This window comes from Schistocerca americana, chromosome X (assembly GCF_021461395.2).
Source record: "Schistocerca americana isolate TAMUIC-IGC-003095 chromosome X, iqSchAmer2.1, whole genome shotgun sequence".
Taxonomy (NCBI): Eukaryota; Metazoa; Arthropoda; class Insecta; order Orthoptera; family Acrididae; genus Schistocerca; species Schistocerca americana.
Window position 1 is genome coordinate 864,763,286 of NC_060130.1, and position 16,839 is coordinate 864,780,124.

Here is a 16,839-nt window from a genome sequence, read left to right on the forward strand (position 1 = left end):
TGCTTTCGGTGTTTGTGTTTTGGGCATATGTCTTGCTGCTGTACGGTAGACACTTTGTGTGGCAACTGTGGCTGCCCACTCGATGAGGGAAGCCCCTGTGTTCTGCCACCTGTGTGTGTCAATTGTGCTGACTGCCACTCCCTTTGCTCGCTGAATTGCCCAGCTTACAGAAGAGAAAAGATCAAATAATAAAAGTCCCTGGATCACCTATCTTATGGTGAAGCTCACCCGTAGTATGACACTCCATCCAGTGTCACTATCTTAAACTTTTGCATCCGTTAAATTTCCTCCACCCTCCCCCTTGTCCTTACCCCAATGCCATCCCTCTCTCCGCTACCCCTCACCTGCAGTTCCCATGACCTCCGGTCAGGGAGCCTCTTTTCCTCCCCGGCTGAAGTGCCCCAATTCTTTGGCATGTGCTGGTGATCGGGCTCCCTCCTGAGGCCCCTCTCCCAGGCATCTCTCAGGCAAGAAGACTCTTACCACCACTCGACCTAGAGGTTGACCATCTGTGTGCCCCAAGGTTGCCCGCTCTTTCAGTTCCAGTTCTTGCAGAAGCTTGTACTCCCCTTGTACCCTGCCCTTCTCCACCCCAGAAAGAGGAGGAGTAAGAGTAGAAGAGATCCCAAGACAATGCGCCCCTGGAGTTGCTATCTCCCACATCGCAACCTGAGTCTGGCATCTTATTTATGGATGTCGCCACCATCCTTGTAGGTGACAACTGCTGGCAGTGACCTGAACTCCTCCTCGGCTTCATGTTTGCCTTAGACTCTTGCCACATGATCATCCAGTGGAATTGCAATGGATACTACCAGAAATGCAACGTCTCATTTCCTCCTCTTCTGCATTCTGTCTTGTTCTTCAAGAAATGCATTTCTGTGATTAACACTCTCCATTTTGTGGATATCGGGCATTCTGTTGGAGCCATGCTGGCCCCGACATAGCATCTGGTGGGTCTGCACTTTGGTTTGTTCTGATGTCATTAGTAACTGGACCACCGCCCCCCCCCCCCCCCCCCCCCCCCCCTACGTACCAGCTTGGAAGTGGTAGCGGTTAGAGTGCAAACGACTCCAGCAATCACAATTTGTAATGTCTCTCTCCCTCCATGTACGCCACTTTATGTTGCATTGTCTACCTTAATTCAGCAACTCCCACCCGTGTTTCTCCTCCTTCGGGACTTCAATGCCTACCATCCACTGTGAGGGAGTGCCCCTTCAATGGGTAGGGGTACCCTAATTGAAAAACATATCACGGACTAGATTTGTCGCCTCTGATGGTTCCTGTACACACATCAGTGCTGCTCATGGTATCTTTTCTCTTATCAATCTCACAATCTCCTCCCCTGCCCTTGTGGCTTCCCTACATTCATCATCCTATGATGACCTTTGTGACGGTGACCACTTTTCAGTTACCATTCACCTGCTGCCACCAGGCAGACAGGCCCCCATGTTGGGCATTCTGCATGGCCAATTGCCCTTCATATACATCTGCTGTTCACTTAAACGCCTCCCTCTTGAATTCCATTGATATAGTTGTGCAAGGCATCTCTGCCACTATTTTTCATGCTGCTGGCACTGCTGTCACCTATCCACAGGTCCCCCTCGTCATTGACCGGTACCCTGGTGGACCAAGGATGTTGCAGTCACTGTCTAGGAGTGCCGACAGGTGCTGCAGCAATTTGAGCGACACCTTTCAGACCAACCTCCGCACTTTTAGGCCTCTCTGTGCTAAGGTTTGTTACCTTATTAAGCAGAGTAAAAAGGAATGCTGGAAGTGCTAAGTTTCCTCCCTGGTGACATATGCCTTTTTATTGCAGGTTTGGTCCCAGCTCGGTAGCCTTCTGGGTCACCAGTGACAGTCCACTGTCCAGGTTCTGAGCCTCAAAGGTGCTCTGTGCACTGATCCAATGGTCCTTGCAGATCACCTTACAACACACTTAGCGATGGCATCTTCATCCTCGTCCTACTCTACTATGTTTCTCCAGCAGAAACAGAGTTGAACAGACCCCCTCTGTTTCATGCCGCACCACGTTGAGCCCTATAATGCACTCTTCACTTAATGGGAACCACTTACTCCAATTGGAATCAACCATCTGACAGACCTTAACTCACCGCCAGCACCTTCTTTGAACTACATAAGGTGTATGACGTGGCTTGATGCCATCACATTTGTTACCCTTCATGACTGGGGCTTCCATGGTCCCCTTTATGTTTTCATCAGCAAGTTTTTCTCACCGGCTCTTCTGAGTTCGAGTTGGTACTTCACTCAGTGCCCCTCAGATTCAGGAGAATGGTATCCCACAGGGTTCTGTACGAAGTGTCGCACTCTTCCTCATTGCCATCAATGGGCTCAGCTCTGTTGGGCCTCTGGTTACCCCGGTGTTGTATGTTGACAGATTTTTGCATCTGGTGCAGCTCCCACTCTGTAGCGTCTGCCGAGTGCCAGCTCCAAGGCACCATCTGATGGGGCATCTGCATGGGCCACTGCCCATGGCTTCGTTTTCTTCCTCCAAAACATGGGTTATGCATTTTTGTCATCGACCCGCAGTACACCCTAATCCAGAACTTCGTGTAGGCAACCAGCTCCTCAATGTTGTAGCACAGTACCGTTTCTTGGGCCTTATTTTTGATAATAAGCTGAAATGGCTGTCGACATTCGCCACCTAAATACTACATATAAAGTGGAAACTTAATGTTCTACACCTCCTGGCCCACATATCTTGAGGTGCAGACTGTTCCACTGTTCTCCATCTTGACTTCGTTCTGGTCTTATCCAGACTACATTATGGTAGTCAGGGTTATGCCTCAGCAGCTCCTTCCACTTTGAAACTCCTTGACCCTGTCCATCACTGTGGGGTGCATCTGCCTATTGGTGCCTTTCACCTTAGTCCTGCTAGTAGTCTCCTCACAGAAATGGGGATTCTCCCTCTACACATCCGACAGAGCCAACTCCTTGTTTCTTACGCAATTGCCATTTGTCAATTCCCCGGCCATCCTGTGTACCTTATAATATTTGTCAGTGAGTGATGTCTCCCTCCTAACACCCGCCCATAGGTGGGATTGCCTGTTGCAGGGTGTAAACGACCCAGGAGATCAGGGAAAAACCTGGAAATTTTTCATCCGTGAGAAAACCGTGAAAAACCTGGGAATTTATTAGAATTCTGGTTTTTTAGTTAATTTTTTTTAGTTTTGACTGGTGAGAAATAATACTCTAACAAAGGATTGCAGCATTAAAACATGAATAAAACTTCCAAAGGAAATGCACCATGTACACAACAAAACAGTGCTCATACAAGTGTCTGCCAGTAGCAAAATCTGTCAAAGGCTTTAGTGAGACTATGCAATGCTTCATAACAATGGCTTCCAATGAGCATGACACCACAACTGTTTACATTAAATTCATGTAAGCAGTTGCGAGTGGGCCTGTGCGCATGCACAGTTGAGTCGTGCATGTACTTTCTCCCTCTTCTGGCTACAAAAGTGTGGCTGTTAGCTGTATAACCAAGCAGTGAGATGCTACTCAGAAAAGCTTTACTGGTGTGTGCAAGTTGCCATATTCATTGGGGCATCTGCCTTGGGCAGCAATTTCAGTCAAGCATTAATTGCCTTGTGGAACTATGAAGATATTTGTCGGTTTGTTAAAAAAAATGGCTTTTTTTATCTTTTCCACTGAGGCGGTCAATTTATTTGAAATGAAGTGCTCAATTCTAAAGTATTGGCTAGTTTCAACTGTTTGCTGCGTTTCAAAAGAGCATGTTTTCATCTTCTGGCACACATGGCATTATGCCGTAATAAAGAACCAAAAATGAGATGATACAGTACTGGTACACCAAGAAAATTTACAACCGAATCGGGATATACAAATGTGCACTACAAGCCGAATTATGCATTTTAGTATGGTTCATGAAATTCCTCTGATGTCTCTTTTATGGCATAATGTAAGATCTTTCAATGTTTTACGCATACGAACATACGGGATTCCTGCATCATCGTAGCTGCGCAAGTGCAGTGACGCTTGTTATCTGGCACTCTCTGGCAACTGCTGAAATGAATTTCTAACAGATTACGGGAAAATATTGTGAGTGATTGATTGAAAAGTATTACTTCCAAAGTAAATTTCTTTTTACGCAAAATGAACTAAGTGCGAGAATGTGCGATGAATTCCTTAAATCGGAGCGTTTGACTCTTATTTAAAAATGGACTGTTTGAGAACGACCATTTAGAAAAAATTTCGAGCCCCAAAGATCAGACATTTATGTCGGTATTAAAAATTTTACTGGAATAGTTGCGTGATGTATCTTAAAGTGCAACACTTGTAAAAAGGATAAACATTGTACGAAAAAGTTTAGCTTCTCTTGCAGCTTATTAATCGTCGAGAACAATATATGTGAAAGCTCTGCTTGTCTTGTAGCAACACTATGTATATAGATTTACACCATTACCTTTTCCTATTTGTGTGTACACACTAATTAAGTGGTAATGCTATTAGCTGACATCATGTGTCCTAAGCCCTGACTATCCACTGTATCGGCTGGCGAGATCACATGACGTGAGCTATTACTGGCTTACAAAAGCAATGTAGATTTCAATGCTCCGGAAAGCAAAATGCGGTGTTTCTTCTGAGTTCAGTTTTCTAAAGGGCTGAGAAATTCTGCACTGGTGTGTAAAACCATAACCATTCAAAGGATTCAGAAGTTTGACAGTTCCAAGGAAAAGTATACGGTCACTTAACATGGAGGAAGTGTATTTTCACCTGGGAGAAAGTGTGTTTGTGTTTTTTTAAAAATCCAGGAATTTTTTTATTTACATGTCCGTGTATAAACCTTGTGTTGGTATGCGTCACCCCTGCCTGTCACATGTCAATCTCCACTCACTGGACTGCACCCTGTGTCTTTCCTCCCATTGGATGGTGCCTAGACGAGATTAGGATAGATCTATTCCAGGGTCCTAAGATCTCCTATGGTTTTCCGGCGTCTTGTACGTGCCATCCTTGCAGAGTTCAAGGGCACAACCATCTTCTACATTGGTGGTTCTAAGACAGTTGATAAGGTGGGATACACTTACACGTCTCCTGGCTTCGAACACCATTTATTGCCTGGATCATGTAGTGTGTTCACAGCAGAGGTTCTAGCCATTAACAGGGTGCTCCTTTCTGTTTCTCAGGCCTCCCTCCACAGTGTCCTAATTCGTTCACTCCATGAGCAGACTGCAGACTATCGACCAATACTACTCTAGTCACCCTTTGGTCTCTATCCGTGACTTCTTTGCCTTTGAGCGTGCCACCTATTCAGTCGTCTTTTTCTGGGTCCCAAGTCATGTTGACATCCCAGGGAATGAACTGGCTGTTTGGCTAGAGAAGCAGATACTTAAACCCTCATATTTCCTTTCATGATTCCAGCTGCGGATATGTGGATCTATGTCAAATCTTTGCCGAAAAGTGGAATGCCAGCTGGAACGCTAGTATTCATAGTAATAAACCCCACACAATCAAGGAATGTACTGCTGTTTGCTCTTCCTGACACTCCTCTGGGAAGGAATCCCCTGTTTTTATGCTGTTTACACATTGATCATAGCCAGCTCACCCATTGTTTCCTGCTACGTAATGACCCAACCCCACAGTGTGGTTGTGTAGCCTTCCCACTGCACCATGGTTCCTCATGGTCTTGCATAGCCTTCCCACTGCACCATGGTTCCTCATGGTCTTGCATAGCCTTCCCACTGCACCATGGTTCCTCATGGTCTTGCATAGCCTTCCCACTGCACCATGGTTCCTCATGGTCTTGCATAGCCTTCCCACTGCACCATGGTTCCTCATGGTCTTGCATAGCCTTCCCACTGCACCATGGTTCCTCATGGTCTTGCATAGCCTTCCCACTGCACCATGGTTCCTCATGGTCTTGCATAGCCTTCCCACTGCACCATGGTTCCTCATGGTCTTGCATAGCCTTCCCACTGCACCATGGTTCCTCATGGTCTTGCATAGCCTTCCCACTGCACCATGGTTCCTCATGGTCTTGCATAGCCTTCCCACTGCACCATGGTTACTCATGGTCTTGCGTACTGAAGACTGTCAGTCCATTGTCCCAGTAAATCTGTTTATTATTCAGAAAGGTGTTGATACAATTGCTGGCCCTGTGAAATCCTACTGTCATTTACAGAATGACACTTTGGAGGCTACTTCTGATTCTCAAGTACAAACTCCTTGTTGCCTCACTTCTCCACAGTTACCATGTTTGTGTCGAGGACCATAGAACTTTGAATTCTTCACATGGTGTCATTTACCCAGGCTGCTTGATGGTCTGAGAGGCTGAAATCAAATCTTACCTCTCTGATTGGGGTGTCATTGCTGTCCATCATGTAATGGAAAAGGTAGTCCTCCTTAGTGCTCACCTGCACCATTTTCCTCACCTTTCATAGGGTGCTGCTGCCTTCCAAACTTAAAGTAGGCTATGACATTATCACAATCCAGCCATACATTCCCAATCTGATGCACTGCTACCAGTGTCATAGTTTCAACCACACTAGAACAACTTGTCGACACCCAGCCAAATGTGTAGCCTGTGGTAGAGATGCGCACGAGGGTGATTGTCCGCCTCCTTATCCATGCTGTATCAACTGCAATGGTGGCCATACTGCCTCCTCTCGGGTTTGTCCTGTGTATCTTGATAAGTGGACAGTCAAAGAGATCCGGGTACCAGAGAAAGTCGCACACAAGTTATTGATTAGTCGCAAACCCTGTGTTATCCCATCTGGCACTTAGTTCTGTTCTCATTACCTCTCACTCCACGAAGGATGTGGCCATGTAGACATGTGACCTCTAATTCAGCTCTGAGGTTGTGAAGTCACCCCCAGCTGTGCAACAAGCCATCAAACTCTTGCCTCAAGTGATGAAGCCAGCAGCCACACAACTGGTAGCCCGGAAAGGACAATGGTAGTACTCCCGTGAAGTCTTTCTACGTCGCTCTCCAGCCAAACAACACTCAGTCTTCATCTAACAAGAAATGCTCGTAGAAATCAACCAAAGGCAAACAGTCTTCTCCTTTGCTGTCTTGACGATCTTCTTCGATGGTGTTGCCACATGATACCTTAGCCCGGCTGGCCTCAGTGTGCGCCACTAACCATTTTTCAGTGTTGGACTGCACAGACCAACAGCACAAGCAAGCTGATGCTTCTGTGGACCTCATGGAGCAGCTCTCTGGGACCTAGATCCAGTGCCCAATTCCCGGCCTGACAGCAGCAGATGATGTCATCCTGGACCTTATTGCTATATGCAACACTTCGGGTTGCCAATTTGCAGACGTTTTGAGCTCCCCCCACTATCGCCCTGCTTTCTAACATGGGAAATGAGCAGATGCGGCTTTGGCGATACCCTTCTCCTCACCGAATTGTGCCGCCTTTACTATGAGAGCTAGATCATGCTCTCAGTGCATAGCAATCTTCTGTCCTGGGCCAGATGCCATTCGCATTTACATGTTGCAGCACCTTCCTCTTGCGGGCAGGCACTTTCTGCTTAACACGTACAACCGCAATTGTGCAGAGCGCACATTGTCCGGATACTGGCATGAAGCCAGTAATACCCATACCTAAGCCTTGTAAAGGCAAAAACCTTCCTTCCAGCTACTGCCCCTTCTGTCTCACTAGCTGTGTTCGCAAGATGATTGAACGTATGATTCACGCCCGGCTGGAATGGTGGCTAAAGTCTCGCAAATTACTGACAAGTGCACAGTGCGCATTTCGAGCACAGCATTCTGCAGGTAACCATCTCGTTACTTTGTCCACCCATGTCATGAAGGGTTTTCTATGGAAACCCCAGACTCTCCATGGTTCTAAATTTGGAGAAGGCTCAAGATTCCTGCTGGAGAAGTGGTACCTTCCATACTCTTTACACATGGCCCTATTTCCTTAAGGCATTTTTAAGAGTTTTTAAGGTGCGTGTGGGTTCTGCCTTGGACACCTTTATCCAGGAAAACGGTGTGCCTCAGGGTTCCGTCCTGGGTGTCACCCTCTTTGCTGTCTCCATTAATCCTATAATAGCCTGTCTCCCAGTGGGCATCTCCTGCTCCATTTTTGTTGACAGATTTTGCCATCTGTTGCAGTTCTCCAGACATCTGACCCCCCCCCCCCCCCTCTCTCTCTCTCTCTCTCTCTCTCTCTCTCTCTCTCTCTCTCTCTCTCTCTCTCTCTCTAGTGATGTCTTGATCGTCTTTACTCCTGGAGCATCGATAGTGGCTTTCGCTTTTCCACTGAGAAGTCTGTATGAATTTCTGGCGATGCAAATGGTTTCTCCCACAATCTTTTAGTCTTTAGCCTGTTGCCCTTCCATTAGCTGAATCTATGAAATTACCGGGGCTCATGCTTGATAGGAAACTCATGGTCCTCCCATGTCTTACCTGGCAGCCTGTTGTATGCATTTCCTCAGTGGTACTTCCTGGGGTGTTAATCGAACTACCCTCCTACCTTTTTACTAATCCCTTGTCAGTTCGAAACTAGACTACGGGTGCATTGTGTGTCTGCACGTCCATTCCTCTTACGCCATCTCAACACTATCCACCATCATGGCGTCCTTTTATCCACTGGCGCTTTTTACACTAGCCCGGTTGAGTGTCTGTATGCTGAAGCTGCTAAACTACTGCTGTCCTACAGCTGTGACTGTCTCCTTAGTAGGTATGCTTACTGTTGGTGTGCCATGGATGGCCACCCGTAGTATGCCTCCTTCTGTGATTCCTTTGATCGCCAGTATTGGGCACGTCCCATTTGTTACGTCCTGGAGTTCGCTTTTGGCGCTTCCTTCGCCGGCTTAACTGCATACTACCTGCAACTTCACCAGTGGGTGTGAACCCTTCACCACCTTGGCTTTGTGAAGCAGCCCATGTCAATCGTGCGACTTTAAATGCACTTTCCAGTAAGGTTCGAATCTATAGCAAGCATTATTGTAGCCCACAACTGGTGAGATCAAAAATTTGAACATTCTCTTACTGCTGTAGTAGTTACTGAGGCAAAGGGTCAGATTGCTCACAAATAAATTCTGAATTTATAATTAACTTATAAATTACTTTTATACCATAGGAAAATTATTTTAACAAAATATCACTTGGTATGCAAGAATTGTTCATAAAAATTAAGATTTAACTATAGTGCTGGTAATGATACAAAAATAACAGTTCATTGTTGTAATTACATTAAGTCCGCAGATAATTTCATATTAAATATTACTGTTCACTCTGCAACTGAAGTCATTACACAGGTTCTGCATGTGGCAGTTAGTTAAATAATCAGCACACTGCATTCCTACTTCCATTGTTATTAAATGAATTTGATGGTGGGTAATCAGAAAAACAGGTGCTGCACTCTAACGTGTAATTGACATAGGGTGATGGCATCACAAAGCAATGAGTCAAGGAAGGGTCATAAAGTACCCAGAAAATGTTCGGCATTTTGGTAATACTTAGACCTCCAGGACTGTAACTGAATTACACTAATAAGTTCACCGTATATTTACTTGCAATGTTGATAAAATATTCCGAATAATTGTTGTGTAAGTGACAGTGAGGTAGGACAGTTAATTCCTTTACTAAAAGGAGGTTGCATAATGAGGACCTTTAAATTTGTCTTGTATTTCGTAAGAAACAAGCCTTTTCCTGCATTAGCCACTACTACAGCCATAGCAGAATATTCACACTGCTGCCTTGCTAGCTGTGTGCCGTTGCAACTGTCACCATAGATTAAATGTAATTATCTAGTGAGATTTTTGTTCGACATTTTTTTTGTCCTCAAGTGTAATTTGAGTTGGTCCTTCAGTGCTGTGTGTGTTGAGGTTTTAGTAATAGTCAGATGATGGCAGTACTTCGCCCAAACTTCACTAATAATTACTTCATAAGGTGTGTTAAAAAAGTAAGGTGACTTCATATTTTTATGAAAAAATATTTATTTATTCATCAATATTCATGTTGTCTGCTTCAAAGTAATCCTTCCCTCACATACAGTACACTTGTGCCAGCACTTCCTATAAGCACTTCTTGGTACAGTCTTGAGTGCTTCCAGCAATGCAATTTTTATTTTCTCGGTCATTGAAAAGTCGTCGTCCTTTCATAGGTCTCGTAAGTTTCTTGCCAAAAAATCTCACAAGCAATGATCAATGAGCAGGTCCATTGTTGTGATGCAAAAACCATGAATTGTTTCTCCACAATTCCAGATATTTCTTGCTTATTGCTTCTCGCAAATGGTGCATAACGTCAACTGTACGTGCTTGAGACGAGAACTTACTATGCACTATGCCATGGTAATTGAAAACGCACAGTGAGCAAAACTTTGACATTTGATTGAACTTGGTGTGCTTTTTTTTTTTCCCCGTCTTGGCTCTGAGATGGTTCAATTTGGACAATTGGGCTTCGGTTTCAACATCATAACCGTAAACACATGCTTTTTCACCAGTTATGACCCCCTTGAGCAAATCAGGATCATTGTCATTAGAGATCCTGAGCGATGCTCATGTGACAGTTCTTCTGATCAAAATTGAGGAGCTTTGGAACAAACGTTGCTGACACATCTTATGCCCAAAACACCCAAAAAAAAAAATTGCACGACATGAATTAAGTGATATGCCAACATCCTCAGCAACTTCCAGTTTTCCAAAGTGTTTCCTTCATAGCTTTGACATTATCATCTGTTAATGTGCTGGGGTGTCCAGAGCAAGGTTAGTCATTGGCATCTTCTCGGCCATCTTGGAAGAGCTTGCACCATGTAGAAGCATTTTTTTTTTTTTTTTTGTACTTACAGCAGACTCACTATATGCCACTGTGAACATAGTGTTCCATTATTTCACACAAAATTTGATGCAAATTCTTTGCTCCATTTTTAATAATCTCAAATTGCCAAGCACACTAAAACGTCCAACCACTCTGTCAAAAACAAACGAAGTATGCTGCACACTTGAAATAGTGAACATATGTTTGGGACATGGGTACCAATATAAAAAGATAGATAATTGAATGTACATTGCCTGCGCAATTTTGAAGTCTCCTTACTTTTTCAACAGCCCTCATTCTATTTGTAAGTACATAGGCATTTCCGTCCTTCATTTTTAAAATGGTGGAACTGGAAGAAGGGAAGCATCGGCTGTTCGGCACAAAGTTTACTGGCCGAAACTTACTTGACTGCCTTCCTGCCAAACCCATGAGATACACACCATTGTGCTGAAAGGTTCTGCACTGGTATTCATTTTGACTGCCTAAAGGCCAAATTGTTCTTTTGGGGATAGGTATGTATTGAGTGGACAAAGTCTTAAGTTCACTCAAAAATGGCAGTTAACAATTGTCTCTTGCTTCTTAGGGTACCTACAAGCCACTGATTTTAAGGAATCAGTTGGTGCTGTTGACTGAAGACCTCTTCCTGAATACACATCATGTTTTGTGAAACAATAGTAGCTGAATGTTAAATTGATGGATGCTATCTGCAAATCGGAGAGGTGGTGGAACCTCTTCTTGCCACAGTGTGTTTGTGTGCATGCAGTCTAAGCTTCTAAAGACACTTAAATGCCCATTCAGAGACTGTACAGTGAATACCAGGTTCATTGTCCTGGTCACAACTGGAGACGCAGTGTGCTCAACTGAAATGTGCTGAAAAGGAAGGTGGTCGTACATAGCAGTCTTTGTCACAATGTTTGTGAAAGAGGTATTAGATACAGAAAACAAACTACTAAAGGCATGAGGGTAGTTCTCAACTTTTCTTCCCCTAAGCAGATTGTGTTCTAAAAATCCTTGCATTGTTTCCGGCCAAGTACTTTATCATTTGCTTCTCCCACAGACACTTGAAAATGCTTGGTTTGGCTCTGATAATATTGGAAAATAAGGTGTAATTCACAAAGTATTGCCACAGGTCTCTCTATATTTACTTTCTCTTAACAGGTGTTAAAGAATGGGGGACAGATGAATCTGTATTCAACTCTATATTGGTAACAAGAAACTATATGCAGCTGAGACAGATATTTGTGGAGTATGAGAAGCTTGCTGGTCACGATATTGAGTCGGCTATCAAGAAAGAATTTTCAGGCAGTATAGAGAAGGGTTTACTGGCTATTGGTAAGTAAAATGGTTTTCAAATATGTGTGTGTGTGTGTGTGTGTGTGTGTGTGTGTGTGTGTGTGTCGAGACTAATTTGAAATATTATCCAAATCTGTTTGTCACCTTGTTTCTTGTATTAAAGTACAGGGGTGTGAAAGAAGAGTTCACAGAAGTTTGTCCTTGTATTTTGCATCAGTTCTGGAGATACTGGTCTTCCAAGTCTTGTGTGAATTATTCCCGCATTAATTACACAATCGCCAAGGTTTTGTGTAACATTGTGTACCTCATGCTTGTGTAGTTCATTGGGCAGCCAGTGATTACTTCATAATTGCTGAAATGTTTCATTCAGCAACAGTACAAAATGGTCAGTTATAGAGAGAGTATTAGCTATGTTGTAGCACTTAATGTTTATGCTCCATAAGGTTTTTCGTATTAACCTGAATAATTTAGAAAAGATACTAATGAAGCTAAGTAACTCAAATGAAACTGTTCAAACTGCAGTAATGCACATTTATTTTCACAACACACTCAAGCTCAGCTTAGTTACCAATAGCAATTATATTAGTTAAAAAAAAGCTGAATATGTAGGCTTCATGGAGTCCAAACTAAGTGGTAGTTCACAATAGTTACTCAAACCATATTCATGATTTAATGGCATGTAACTGAATCACTCTTGGTGGTGGTTGATTTTTAATGTTACAGATAAAAAATTTTCTTTATGATTAGAAGCAACTAAGAATATACGCATATCAAAAATTTCTGCATCACGCCAGTTCCCAGAACTCCTGAAGATGGACATAGACTGTGGATATTGTATCAAAGACACAGTCCCTTTGCCTTTTCAGAGATGTCACTAAACATGTCCAAAGATGTAAACAACTATGCATGAGCAGTGCCTGCCTATTAGATGGAGGGCGTCTGACAGCTGATAGTTCCAGCCATTCCACCAGGAATGAGGTACACAGCTCATGTTGTCTAGTTAAACCATGGCTAGATGATCAGTACTGTGGTTCGATCGCAACCACATTGTTACTTTGTGCCAGGAAGGGCTCTCAAAAGGGAAGTGTCTAGGCATCTCGGAGTGAACCAAAAGCGATGTTGTTTGGACATGGAGGAGATACGGAGAGACAGGACTGTGGATGACAGGCCTCACTCAGGCTGCCCAAGGGCTACTACTGCAGTGTATGACTGCTACCTATAGATTGTGGGTCCAAAGAACCGTGACAGCAATGCCACCATGTTGAATAATGCTTTTTGTGCAGCTACAGGACATTGTATCAAGACTCAAACTGTGCACAACAGGCGGCATGATGTAAAACTTCACTCCAGGCATCCATGGTGAGGTCCACCTTTGCAGTACAGATGGGCCCAACATCATGTTGAATGAACAGCTGAGGATTTGCGTCGCATTATCTTGACCGATGAGTGTCATGTAGCCTAAAACTAGACAATCGTCGGAGACATGTTCGGAGGCAACCCTGTCAGGCTGAACACCTTAGACACGCTGTCCAGAGAGCGCAACAATGTGGAGGTACCCTGCTGTTTTGGGGTGGCATTATGTGGGCTGATGTCTGTCACTGGTTGTCATTTAAGGTGCTGTAATGGCTGTACAATACATGAATGCCAACCTCCAACAGATAGTGCAGCCATATCGGCAGCATATTGGTGAGGCAGTCGTCTTCATGGATGAAAATTCGTGCCTCCATCGTGCACACCTTGTGTAAGACTTCCTTCAGGATAACATCGCTCAACTGGTTGCCAGCATGCTCTCCAGACATGAACCCACACGAAAATGCCTGGGATGGATTGAAAAGGGCTGTTCATGGACGATGAGGGATCTATGCTGAATCACCACTAAGAAGTTGGACTATCTGGATCAACAGTGCCTTGATGAACTTGTGGGTAGAATGCCATGACGAATACAGGCATGCATCAGTGCAAGAGGATGTGCTGCTGGGTATTAGAGGTGGAGGAGAGAGTGGCTTGCAATGAAAGTAATTCTGTAGACTGAAAACAAAGTAAAATTCAGATATGAGACTTCTCACTTTTCAAAATGGAGCAAAAACTCATTCTGTGAAGTTTCAGGATTGCAACTAGTTAACGTTTAAAAGTTGGTTTAATACCATGGGTCATCGTGCTATGAATGTTAAAGAAATCAGTATCTGTTAATGCTCTTAATTCTCATAATAAAAAAGTACTGGCAGCACTTCAGAATCAGTGCTGTATCTGCATCAATTTGTTGAACATTCCCAAGGTTGCAGCTACCATTTAATAAATTCAAAATTAAGATTTTCGGAATTGAAAATGGATGAGCAAGGATTTCCTGCTTCACCAAAACAATTTTCAGCAGCCTTCAAAGAAATTGTCAAATTTTTTAAAACTGGGATGAAGGAATATGCCTTAACCAATCTTATCTGAACCACCTTGGATTTGAGAATGATACTTACAAAGCAAATTACATCCTTCTTGGCTGTATATTTTAATTTCAGCCAGGGTGGTAATTGATATTGTCTTCTGGTACTATATACACCTAAGATTGTTCGGATGTGCAGGCTTACTTTCTGCGGCAAGTTGATGCAGTTACAGGATTAAGAAAGTATTGTAGCTTCGTAGGAGTTGTCTGGAGCAACTGAAGTTGGATTGACAGTCAAGATCTGTGCCAAAATGCTAATACACAATTTTGTAAGGAGTAAAATTTACTTCAATCAAGCACTATGTAGCTTAATGAAATGCATGAGAAGTATTGTTAAATACCAAATAGCTTTTGATATTACTTAACTTCATGAAGATTTTCATGACTTGTACTGTTTGCAGTGTATTTTTGTAACAAATTGAGATACGTAATGACCAAATTGTTGTTCCAGTGAAATGTGCTAAAAGCAAAGTTGGCTATTTTGCTGAAAGATTGCATGACAGCATGGCTGGCTTAGGCACAAAAGACAAAACACTTATTCGAATAATTGTGTCGCGGTCAGAGATTGATTTGGGTGACATAAAAGAAGCTTTTGAACAGACGTATGGAAAATCATTGGAGAGTTTCATTTCGGCAAGTAAAAAATTTTACTTTAATAAAACTGTTCTTTTATTGCGAAGTGTTGATATTAATGGTTTATTAATTGACTGTTACAGGGTGATACTTCTGGGGATTACAAAAAAGTGCTTCTGGCGTTGGTTTCTTAATAAGGTATTTCAAAACTGTGCATCTTGGTAAACAAGCACTTCCACAAATAAAAATCTCTGCCTCAACAAATAAGAATCTCTGCAAGTAGAAATCTCAAGCTTCACCTTAAAAGCTTCTGTGCAGTGTGGGAGTGTCACCTCTTCATGGAAGTGATATGGTTTCTCTACCTGTGCTGCAATAAAATATTCAGTGGCTGCTTCAGTAAAGGAATTATGTAGCTCTTTGAATGTAGTGATATATTTACATATATAAAAGAATCTCTCTATTAAAGATGTTGTTGGTGTATAGTTATTTTAAAGAAATAGTTTGTATGAATTTAAAAATCTATTTTTGTCAAATTTTTATAAACTGTTTACTGTTTCTTCATTAAACTTCTTTAATGCCACTGTTACACGCTTTCAATTAATTCCTAATGAAGACTTTAATTTTATGTTCCTTCGTTATGTGAATACACTTGTACATTTGATAAATCAAAAATTCATAAATTATGGAAAAATGGTTATGTTAATGATCCATCATAAAGTGACCGTTTTTGATGTATCGTATGGTAAGACCTTGACTAGGACCTGTGTTTTAACCATGGATTTGCTGAATCTTTCTTCTTCAGAACAACCATTGAAAATTCCCTTGACTTCTTGTGTGAGAAACTCCAATCAAATCTTCTGGCAGACAACCTGAAACAATTGTTGTGCACATTAGATTCCTTTTGAGACTTGTTGCCAGCAATGTAGTACAGTCAGTTTGGCAGAACTGGGTTACACAAATAGCATTAAGAGTATAAAGAACTAAAATGGCAAATAGATTCTTGCCTTGCTAGCAGTATTGTGGATTGCTGAAATAAAAGTGGAAAAAGTAGTAGGTATTGTAAACTTGCTACACCTTAAAGGCCACAGGTAGCACAAAAGAGTTGTGTGCCCACTGGCCTGGCAATGAAGTAGGCACTAATGTGGCAGCCAAAGTGTTAGACACCATACTAAAGTGTCAAATTATAAATTAAATAACTGCCATCACAAAAGGAGAAAAGGGGGCACGTGATGTTTAACATGAGAAACAAACATAAATTGAAATTGTAGAAAAAGTAGTTACTGTACACATAAACAGAATAAGCATAGACATCTGAAATAGTGTCTAACATTACAAATCAGTTAAAAAAATAAAAAAACCTGAAACAAATAAAAGGTGGAAAATAAATGCTGCCTCCATCACCCCCTGCCCAATAAACTCTCTTCAGTATAACGTGTCAACTGACCATCACAAATGTAGAGATACATTGGCTGCATTATAACAGACATTAACCATTAAAGTATTATCAAAAGAATTCTCCAACCATGATTCAATTAGAACTTCTTTCTGGTGTCACAAGAAAAAGTGTCATCTAGAGTGAAGTGTCGGTGGACATCAACTCTTCAATTTAATTCAATTGGAAAGTTCTCTCGACTGTTATCAGCTGTTCACTGTTAGTAACAGAAGCTGTAAAATATGGTAACAATGCAAAAAAAAACTCTAGAAAGGAATTTACAAAAGTGTATGAAATAAAATGCTGTTTTGTCATAAATCAGTTTGAAAAATATCCAAACATGAAAACTGATTGGCAGGGCAC

At 42.5% G+C, this 16,839-nt stretch overlaps 1 protein-coding gene across 1 annotated transcript in view; it reads left to right on the top strand.

Annotated features, from left to right (window-relative positions):
* The window catches only part of LOC124554883 (annexin B9-like), a 29,357-nt gene extending 13,727 nt beyond the window's left edge, over positions 1–15,630 (top strand). The window contains exons 7-9 of the mRNA XM_047128553.1: positions 11,903–12,076; positions 14,923–15,104; positions 15,188–15,630. Coding sequence (XP_046984509.1) covers positions 11,903–12,076; positions 14,923–15,104; positions 15,188–15,238 — 407 coding nt within the window. The 3' untranslated portion in view covers positions 15,239–15,630. The remainder of the gene's footprint in view (positions 1–11,902; positions 12,077–14,922; positions 15,105–15,187) is intronic.
* The last annotated feature ends 1,209 nt before the right edge of the window (positions 15,631–16,839 follow it).